This window comes from Notothenia rossii (genome assembly GCF_949606895.1).
Source record: "Notothenia rossii genome assembly, chromosome: 2".
NCBI lineage: Eukaryota > Metazoa > Chordata > Actinopteri > Perciformes > Nototheniidae > Notothenia > Notothenia rossii.
In genome coordinates, this window is record NC_136904.1 from 93,238,623 (window position 1) to 93,249,990 (window position 11,368).

Consider the following 11,368-nt stretch of genomic DNA (forward strand, 5'->3'; position numbering starts at 1 on the left):
CGCTTTTAATACAGATGCGCTCCTCGCCGCGACCAGCGGATCCACGGAGACCCGGACACACACACTCACACACTCAGACACACACACGGCACCATGACTGCAGCCAGCAACGCCTACGACGTGGTGGTGGTCGGCGGGGGAATATCAGGTTGGTGCAATATCACAAAAACTTCCTTTCTCTCTGCAGGGCACACACAGATCCACACACACACACACACAACCACACACACACACACACATTGAATGTAATGTGCACGCGCTGTGTGTAAGGCGATCAGACAGCTGTTGCACTGAAGCTGTTTTCTGGTTGAATATAAAGAGACTTTATCAGGCTGGATTCGGTGTTTTCTTTTTACATCCGTTTTTCTCCGCCTCTTCCGTAAGCCCCTCCAGACACAAACATATACACACACACACACACACACACACACACACACACACACACACACACACACACACACACACACACGGCGTGCACCGCTGTATCTCAGCCTGTTAAGTAACAGCTAATCAGCCCCAGCATACTTTGTGTTACATAAGGTTCAGACGGGAGGGGGGTCGTGGATTATTACGGGTTGCATGTGGAAGTCTTTCTGTAAATGCTTGTTTGTAATGTGTCTCTGAGACAATTAGAGTCGCTGTGTGCTGCTGTGAATCATGCACGTCTGCTTCAGCATGTTGTTGTACTCAGCAGCTGTCAGGTGATGTAAGGCTGCTTACATCATGCATGTGAGTCCTGCATCAGTTAGTGTAGAACTGCATGGTATACCGAGCTGTCAGGGTGGATCTATTCTAGTTGCAACAATAACAGTGTAGTAATACTCTGATCATGGTGAGGCTTCCTTAGAAACCACACTGTCTTGTTAGAAACACTTGATTTCATGAAGAAGGGTGGTGTCTAGTTCCTGGAGACTAGTGATGTGCAGACTGACTCGGTTCCTTTGTTTTGATTTAAGTAAACAGATGGTTTTAGAACATTATTTCTCTCAGAAGTCTTTTCTCAAAGCGCTGTCTGCCACTTTAGGGTGGGTTTAATATCTCTTAAAAATAACAACATATACTATTGTGATTCCTGGTGTCACTAGCAGAGATTGTGCTGCTTCCCTGAAAACACACTGTGTTGTTAAGCAACACTTGATCGCATGTGCAAAAGGGTGGTGTCTAGTTCCTGGAATAAAGTCATGTGCAGAGCAACTCTTTCCTCTGAATCGGTTCTTTAAACTTGAATTATTTAAATCAATTTCAAACATGGCTCTTTTTTTGCTACCTGCACCAAAACATTTGTCTTCAATGCATTACCAGTCATATGTAACTGCTTTCATAAAGGTAAAACATTCATTATATTGCATTGATTCAGCACGACACCTGCGTTTAGGCAGGCTATGCAAAGCTTAATACGGTGTTACAGAAGTGTTACTGATCAACAATCGATAGGGCATGTGTGCTGCGATCAGTAGGTGTTGTAATAGTGAGAAACAACATGTTTAAAATCATATGTCATGCCTCACATGAATAGCTTTCTTTGCAGTTCGATGTCACGCAAATACTGGAAAGAGGTATCGCTGTGTTTCCGTTCTTTGAAGGCGGGAAAATGACTTTCTAACTAGAATTGGGATCTTTTGAGGTGCTGTGAATGTAGATGCTCCAGAAACCTTTACTGGGGTCTGATTCAAACACTCGTTACTCGTGCATTCAGTGTCGTTGTGTCCGTGCACGCACATTCTTATGCTATTGCAACTCTGGAGCAAAAGGCAAGAGCATCAACAGCGTGTGGGAACAGTCTGGGGTTCATTGGTGATCGTTAAAAACTCACTCCAAAGAGTTGTTCCAAACTATTTGAATGAAATGGAAGTATTCCCAAGCTCAATGTTGCTGTAGTCCAATAGTCTACAGATTGCTGTTATCTCATTAGGCCTGAAAGTACAAAAGGGTGCACACGATGTAAAAATAGTGGACCTTTAGCTCATGGAAAATGCATTTCCTTAGAGTGCAATTATCCTTTCGTGTCGGGTTATTCTCTCTTTTTATTTGTAATGTTTTTCCTATTTCTCAACACTTAGAAAGTAGAAACTCTAAGGAGGATTCCTAGTTGATAAAAGCTATAATTATTCTGTGGTTGGAAGAGAATGTCCCGGTTACATTACACTTGTTAGACGCTTTTATCCAAAGCAACTTCCATACTCAATACTGTGGACAATCCCCACAGGAGCACTTTGGGGTGAAGTGTCTCAGGGACACAACGACATGCTGACTTTAGTGGGGTTTGAACCTGTGACCCCGCGATCTGAACACCTACGGACAACCCACTGCACCACACGCCTCCCTAGGTTAGAGTTTGGGAGATAGTGGGTTGAAGATAGTTGCTATCTCCACACAGTTCAATCTTTACGACTGACGGTGCAGGAGAGCAGCCAGAGTTTCAGGGTCAAAGTGCATCAGGTGGCTTCGTTTCTGACGTGATGCTGCTTTGCTCCAAAAGTCTGTCAGCCCGGCAGGTCGATCGACCGCCTGTCAGACTGTGAGGAATGTAGGTCAGTGTCGGTTCAGATCCCAGTCAAACAGCCAAACAAATGCTACCAAAACAAGTTAATGTAATCAAAGTCTCTGCGTCCCTTCCTCTCTTCCCTCGTGTCACATTAGCGCCCCTGTAATTACACAATTTGTTTACATCGTGTTCTGTCTTCAGTGAGGGCCACATATAACGATCACTGTCCGATCAAAGCACACATGAAACGCTCGTCTTCGTTTCTCCGTTTGCCTGCAAATGTTTATTTCTTCCTTCCCGGCAGGATTGAGAGGCTCCAGCTCTTTCTGAGGAAACCTTAAACACTTGTGACAGCTTGTTATCAAACCAGCACTAGAGAGGAAGAAGGGTGGAGGAAGTTGATGGTGGATACTGAGGAAGGGAAGCAGGGTAACCACTACTTCCTGTTTCGTGACTGTGGGAAATCAAAGTGGGAAACAGAGAGTCTGAGAATTAGGGAAGGGAGAAAGAGAAATGAGGGTTTGCGAGGAGAGTAAAAAGAAAGAGAGGATGGAAGTGTGCAAAGACTTGAGAGAAAGGATGTGCACTTGCTGGGGCTATTTTACAATCACTTGTTTTAAACACCAAAGGATATAATAATGTTTATACAGATTGGAAAATGCACATTTCTAGTTCTTAAAGGTCTCCTATTATTATACTATATTATATTACACACACTCTCTCCAGTACAGGTTAGCTCTGAGTGTTAGCATGCTAATGTAAACAAAGACCATATTATTCAGAACACGTCTCATTGTTTCTGACAGCAACGTTTCTGATTGGCCCGTGGGTGTAAAGCCCGCCCACATTTCAGATATTACGTCATATCGGACGCAAATCTGGATCAGCTCCGTTTTTGGGGTACGGAGGGAAATAGAGAGGGTTTTATTTCCTGACACACCGGGGACACATATTTATGTAGGGGACCTTTAAGGCTGTGTATCTAAGCGGATACTTCCCTTAGTACACTGCTATGTTGTACACTTATGCAGAGTGTGAGTTTATATTTGCACATGGCTTCTGTGCCCTCAACAGAGTAGACAATCGATGCTGGCAAGGAATGTTTTTCCAGCAATTTGTGGGACACACTTCTGCACTTAAAACAGCAAATGACTCCTACCCATACTTGCCAACCTTTAGACCTCAGAAATCGGGAGCATTTCAAAATGCAAAATTGGGGGGGGGGGGGGGTGCTAGTGGATCGCCGGAGCTGTTAGATAAACATTAACATGCTTATTGTAGTTGTAAGTGCACTGCCTTGCGGCCTGTAGCACCGTCCTCGATGGAGCATATGTGTGGGCTGGACCTGTATTTTACAGGAAAGGAGTGAGCAGAGAGCTTGTTCTGTTTTCTGTGACTATCTGCCTCACCCTCTCAGACTTTGAGTTGCGCGCGCTACTAAAGAGACGTGTTACCATGGAAACCAAACAATGGTGTAGCTGTATTAAAGTCTGAGTGGAAACAGTCCTGAGTAAATCTGATTTTGTTAGAAATCGGGAGAAATGCGGGAGAAATATGACCCCGGGAGGAAACCGGGAGAGGGCAATGAAATCGGGAGTCTCCCGCGGAAATCGGGAGGGTTGAAAAGTATGCTCCTAACGAATCCCCATGCTGCTCTCTAACTTTCCGATGTGGAACTAAGCAATGGTTGCTCACAAGTTTGTCGTGTATGAAGCTAACCTACCTGCAGGATTCTTCATGGTTGATTGCATCACGTATTGTAACTTGCTTTGGATGTACCACGCTCACCATGTCACCTTATAAGATGGTGATGTGTCAGTGTGGGGTTCATGACCTGCTTCCACCCAAACTTTTCCACCCATAATCTCACATAACAGACTTTGAATTGACTAATCCTTGCAACGAGTTTCAAGACTCAAGATTCAAGGTTTTATTGTCATTAGCACTTTAGCTACAGCGTAGATCTTAAGTCTCAGGCTCCTCCAACAGATCAACATGAATATAGACATAGAACAAATAGAATAGTGCAAAAGATGGGGGTCTTTTATAATCCTGTCTGTCATCTTTTGACCTGTGCACCTTTCCTATTGCTACAAAAGCTAAAGGACTTTTGTGCTTTAGTCTTTTTGTGTAGCATTTGACTCTTTGCACTAACCCTAAGCAACCTCTCAAGGTCACTCAGGTGCATCTACTTCCCTGCCGTTTTTAATATCATCTAAAGCAGCATGAACCTTCCCTGACAGCTTTGAACATATCTGCAATCCAAGAGCAAGCCTTTCTGTCCAGCTGAGCAAACTGTAAACCAGGGCTATTCAATTACACAGTCATTTGGGCCAGATTTGATCACTACAAAATTCCGCTGGGCCAGACATTCAGCGGCCTGTGTGTACGCTTCAGAGTTGAGAGAGACATGCTTTAGAGTTGCTATCATAGGACCACCGTTACTAACACCACTAGATGCACTTTAAATAAACGTGCTGCGTTGTGGTTTGGTGGTTTCTATGCAGCGCGGAGTGTTGCGTTCATGGTCTGTACTAGTGTAGGAATTTGGCTACGGGAGGCTGGGCCACTCGGGAGTTGGTTCTGGGCCGCATCTGGCCCGCGGGCCGCCAGTTGAATGGGCCTGCTGTAGACCCTGCCACGTTAAATCATAGGACGGATATTTGTAATTCTCTGCGTGCCTGCCACTTAATGTTTCTCCTCGTCTGTGCAGCTGCAATCTCAGCTGTGTTAATTTCACAAATGATTACAACGACTGTGAACAGAAGCACATGTTGCTGTTGGATGTTTGCACGACACAAAGACCTCGTGTCTGTGGGAAATGTTTCCTTTTCTGTTCTCTGTTTGTGGGACAAAGTGATTTCTCAGCTGTTATCAGAAGGCATTGCCTCTCTGTTTGCATGTAGCCACACTGCAGCCAATGAAAGCAATACCCTTCACATACTGAGATTTATTTTTAGTCCTGGTTCTGTTTCAAATGTCCTCGTTAGTATTCATCATATTTATTTAGCCTCGTCCTGTTGTTACGCCTCTGCCGGACACATTATGTTTTAAGATTATCTGTACCACTGTCGTGAATGTGATATCTCAGGAATGCATTGAGAGAGTTTACTTCAAATCTCGCACAGATGTCAACTTAAAGAGTAAACTAATTGTGGGTCAAAGGTCATTTGCTAAATATGATAATCTCTCTCTATGTATAAAAATACATTTTGGACTAATATGGATTCAAACTGCACCATGAGTAGTTTGTGGAGTCATACGAAGACATGGCAGTATTTTTTCAAAGTGCGAAAGGTCAGTCATCAGAATAAATTGTTGCCAAAATATCAGCTGTTTTTCTTCTTCCAAGCCCCCTTGTTTAACTTCCCTTAACTCTGCTTGTTGTGTGCTGCAGGAGTTCTTACACCGTATGTTAGTCTCGTCCTTTGTTCTGTAAACAAAAGTGTGTTTTGGTATAGTCAAAGTAAGAGTTTCTTGATGTCATGGAAAAACAGGTTGTTGAGGAACACATTTACGGCCCGTCTACACTACAGGCATCAAAAAATGCTTTCAACGCTTCGCCCATTCACTTGAATGGGGTGACGTAGAAGATTTTTAATCTTCGCCGAACTGCATTGTGGGGAGCATGGCATGGCTTTGCAAGCATCACGAGCATCTATCGGCTCGATGTTTGGCATCAGCCAATCAAATCCCGTTTATGCAAATCCCGCCAGTGCAAGCGCAGCCAATCAAACCGTGTGCAAGCTGGGAGAGCCAGACCGCAGTTCATTTCCTCATATTCCAAACGAGATATTACGGTAGCAAATCACCCGGTTCTTTACGACCGGAACTTTTTACCGGGATACAAACCGGAGGAACCAGGCATGGAGGGAGGTGGCAGAGACAGTGGGTGAAACTGGTAGGTTTTCACCTGTTTGAAGAGTTTATATCCAGTTTACTTCGTTTTAACATTGCTATTGCTTTGTATGTCGGGGGCGGGAGATTATTGTGATTGGTTGTTGGTCGCGTTGCTCGCAAAAAATCGCCAAGCTTCAGACACGCCCAGCTTCAAGATTTTTTGATGCCTGTAGTGTAGACGGGCCGTAAGTCATAGTTTTTGCATAAATGTGCTTCTTTGCTTTCTTGCAGAGAATAAGAGGATACGTTTGATACTGCTTTCATGTTCAGTATATGTAGTTTTCAGTATTGCCAGCAGCCGGTAAGAGAGTCAAACTTGATTTTATACGGCAGGAAACGGTTGGTTTGATCCTTACAAAACCCTGAAGTGTTAAAATTATATTTGCAAAGTTATTTACTCAGATGGGACCAATAACTTCCTGGGCTTCTGCCAAAATATAGCAAACAATCCCCTAAAAATGTATAATTGTCTTGTATAGATAAGCATAAAATCATCATTTATCCAAAAGTCAACTGCCTTCCATAGTACCGGTTATATGTTATCTAGTGAATACGGCAGATCTGTCTTCACACGCAAAATAAGAGTCTTCTGTTTTTTCTCTCTTCTATCCGTCTGTCTGAATTTCTGAGTTGCTTGTCAATATTTCTGAGTAAACATCCAATCAGTGTCTCCATGCTGAGGACATGAGACGGTGAAAATGTGATTGCTGTTTGTCTCGTTAATGTCTTCCCCCTCCGGATCAATACGGAGCATTTCAGGATCCTGATTCAAGAGGCTCGCTTGTCACTCAGCTGGTATTGGATTGTGTTATTTGGGCAAAAGTACACGCCTCCTTTACTCAAGTAGAAGTACAGATACTCGTGTTTAAAAATACTCTGGTGAAAGTAGAAGTACTGACTAAACTTCTTTCCTCAAGTCAAATTAAAGAGGCTTTGAAATGTACTTCAGTAAAAAGTACCCATAACTAGCAGCTGTTTTAAAGAGTACCTGACCTCCCTTTATATTAATAGAACAATAATGTCATTGTTAGCTAATGAATGTTTCCATGGTGACCAACGGCAACATGACAACGTTTTCATTGGTCCCTCTTCTTTAGAGAAGACCAGGAAATGATGGATACACGGATCGTGTTCAAATCAATAGGCACGCAATGACTCTAAATAATAATGATCACGCCACCAAACACATATTCAGACTAAAGGAACCAGCCTGTTTGGAAAATGAGAGAAGTAGAAAGTACAGGTATTTGAGTTCAACATGTAAGAAGTAGAAAGTACAGGTATTTGAGTTCAACATGTAAGAAGTAGAAAGTACAGGTATTTGAGTTCAACATGTAAGAAGTAGAAAGTACAGGTATTTGGGTTCAACATGTAAGAAGTAGAAAGTACAGGTATTTGAGTTCAACATGTGAGAAGTAGAAAGTACAGGTATTTGTGTTCAACATGTAAGAAGTAGAAAGTACAGGTATTTGGGTTCAACATGTAAGAAGTAGAAAGTACAGGTATTTGAGTTCAACATGTAAGAAGTAGAAAGTACAGGTATTTGGGTTCAACATGTAAGAAGTAGAAAGTACAGGTATTTGAGTTCAACATGTAAGAAGTAGAAAGTACAGGTATTTGAGTTCAACATGTGAGAAGTAGAAAGTACAGGTATTTGAGTTCAACATGTAAGAAGTAGAAAGTACAGGTATTTGGGTTCAACATGTAAGAAGTAGAAAGTACAGGTATTTGGGTTCAACATGTAAGAAGTGGAAAGTACAGGTATTTGAGTTCAACATGTAAGAAGTAGAAAGTACAGGTATTTGTGTTCAACATGTAAGAAGTAGAAAGTACAGGTATTTGAGTTCAACATGTAAGAAGTAGAAAGTACAGGTATTTGTGTTCAACATGTAAGAAGTAGAAAGTACAGGTATTTGAGTTCAACATGTAAGAAGTAGAAAGTACAGGTATTTGTGTTCAACATGTAAGAAGTAGAAAGTACAGGTATTTGTGTTCAACATGTAAGAAGTAGAAAGTACAGGTATTTGGGTTCAACATGTAAGAAGTAGAAAGTACAGGTATTTGAGTTCAACATGTAAGAAGTAGAAAGTACAGGTATTTGAGTTCAACATGTGAGAAGTAGAAAGTACAGGTATTTGTGTTCAACATGTAAGAAGTAGAAAGTACAGGTATTTGGGTTCAACATGTAAGAAGTAGAAAGTACAGGTATTTGGGTTCAACATGTAAGAAGTGGAAAGTACAGGTATTTGAGTTCAACATGTAAGAAGTAGAAAGTACAGGTATTTGTGTTCAACATGTAAGAAGTAGAAAGTACAGGTATTTGAGTTCAACATGTGAGAAGTAGAAAGTACAGGTATTTGAGTTCAACATCTAAGAAGTAGAAAGTTCAGGTAAAGGCATAACAAAGACTTCCAAATAATATAAAATGTCTCACTGACGGTATCTAGCCATGGGGGTTGTCAAACATTTGTCAAACTGCGTTTTAGACGGCATTATCGCCCATCGTAGTTTGTTTTTACTCCCCTCTTTTCCCGATATCTGACAGTATTGTCAACCCGACAAAGAAAATAAAACGTCACACTGACAGTATTCAACAGCTTGGCATTGAGGCAGACAGAGCAGCAGTTGTTAAATGTTTTATTCAAACAGTAAGGATTTTAGGGACAAAGACAAGGTTTAAAAGGCTGCAAAAACGTTTGATCCTACCCTACATTAGTTATTGAAAGTAACAGTACACACTCAAGTACTTTGACTAAGTACAACTTTGAAATACTCGTACTTTAATAGTTCCATTATATGCTACTTGACTACTACTTTACGACAATTCAGAGGGAAATATTGTTAATTTCACCCACAATATTTATTCCTCAACATAAGTCCCTTCTTAGATTTAGATTCGTAATACAAAATATAAATAATCTAAAGAATTATGATATGTTCTTGTCGGTTAAATGACCAATCAGTGTTCAAAGTATTTTTTGTTTGCAGCTTATATTCATTCTTTGGTTTGCAAGCCAGAAAACAACATTTAGTTTCTCTCTGTTCTGCATTGTTCATAGATGAATAACAATAAATTATGTTGTTTCTTATTTTATTCCCTTTATTATATTTCAACAATATTCGATGTAAATATTGCTGTATTTTTTATGTTATTATAGTGTTCTTAAAATAGTATTTTATCAGTGTTTTCATTTGATCTTTATTTGTATGTATGCACCAAAACACCAAGACAAATTCCTCATACGTGTTAACCTACTTGGCAATAAACCTGTTTCTGATTCTGATTGATTAGCCTCTGCCAGTTAGCAGTTAGCTTAGCATAAAGACTAGGATCTAATCAAGTGAAACGGAAAGGCACATAAAACTATGTATTAAATGTTACTGTCAAATCAGACGAGTAAGATATAGTGTGAGCTTTAGGTGTTCTTTTTTAAAGGAATTAAAAAAAAACGTTTGAATCTGGGTGTTTCTCAATGTCGAGGAAGGATGCTCCAGAGCCACTATTTTAAGGATGCTACGTCATCGAGTCCCGCCGAAGGACTGTTCCAATGTCAAGGATGCTTGGAATTCTACCGAGGCCGGCGTACTTCGTTGCGGGAAATTTCGAGGCTGCATATGTGTATCCTCCGCGGTCTTAAAATCCCCACAATGCTTTGCGCACGGACCAATTTCCAAATTTTGGGCGGAAATCACGCTCCATTTAAGGCGGGGCCTCGCATATGACGCACACCTGCACACCTGTTAGCCTGTTCCATAATTCTTCGTTTTCCGAGGCTAGGAAGGATTCTTGCCTCGCTTCTGAAGGACCTGACTCGGAGGGACATGTCCTACCAAGGAAGCGACCTTGACATTGAGAAACACCCTAGTTCTTCCACCTGTTTCAAGAACAAATGCTAAGCTAACCAGCTGCTATCAAAGTCAACTTTATTGTCAATCTTTCAGTTTGTGTGTACAGACAGAGATCGAAATACAGTTTACAATCCAGAGGAGTACAAAATACAAATATATATATATATATATATACACAATCAACAGACACATTTATACATATGCACACAATAAAGACATAAATAAAAGCACAACAATCAATATAAATAAAATCAAAAACAGTCTCTTCAAAATCTGTGAAATGCTATATGTACGTATCTTGCTAAGAAAGCAATTATGCTAACTGTCCTTTAACGTGTAGTTTAAGCTCTTTTATTTGGTCATGTTCAAATTAAACATGAATATACTCTACAGTTGTCTTTAACGTAAAGAAAGACACACAAACTGAAGTGTCACTTGCCAATTAACTAGTCGATTTTGAGCTGAAGGTGCATGTCAGATCTCCTCTGGTGTGTATTAAGAGAAATGGGAAACACCTGTGGCATTAATGTGCCAGGAGATATTATTATTCCTGAGGTGGAACGAAGGGAAGATACGATGTGAAGTAAAGAACAGCAAATGGGAGTGGTGCTCAGAGTTCACTTTCACTGTTGAACTGTATTTGCATGAACAAGCACTAATCCTGGCTGTGTCCACACTAGTGAGAAAAGCAGTTACACAAACACAATATTTGTCTCTCAAAACCCTACAGATCTTGTGTGTACAGCATTAGTTTCTGTTTGAGCCGATACCTCTCTTTGAATAGTTTTTTGAGTAAATAAAGCTCTTTTGAGGTGGTTTAATCTCAGGTGTTTGGGTCAAATAGTGAATTTGTCTTGTGCTTTTTTAAAAGACCTTGTCACATGTTTTATGACACAGATCACTATTTGCTTCCCACTTTTGAAACGTGGTGGCCAAGAAATGTCAAGAGAGGTGTAAAGACTTCTATGCACTATAATAGGGGATATTTGCCCATAAAAACTAAAAACGGAGCTTGGATTTTTTTACTTATTTTATTAAAACAGAATTTCTAACCATAATATTGAAAAAAACATTCAACACATTTGTTCAAATGTATTGATTTAAGTTAGGGGGATTTACATTTGTTACACTAAA

At 40.7% G+C, this 11,368-nt stretch overlaps 1 protein-coding gene across 1 annotated transcript in view; it reads left to right on the top strand.

The window, feature by feature from the left end:
- Positions 1-11,368, top strand: part of LOC307028867 (amine oxidase [flavin-containing]) — a 52,351-nt gene continuing 40,983 nt past the window's right edge. The window contains exon 1 of the mRNA XM_079664227.1: positions 1-148. Coding sequence (XP_079520353.1) covers positions 94-148 — 55 coding nt within the window. The 5' untranslated portion in view covers positions 1-93. The remainder of the gene's footprint in view (positions 149-11,368) is intronic.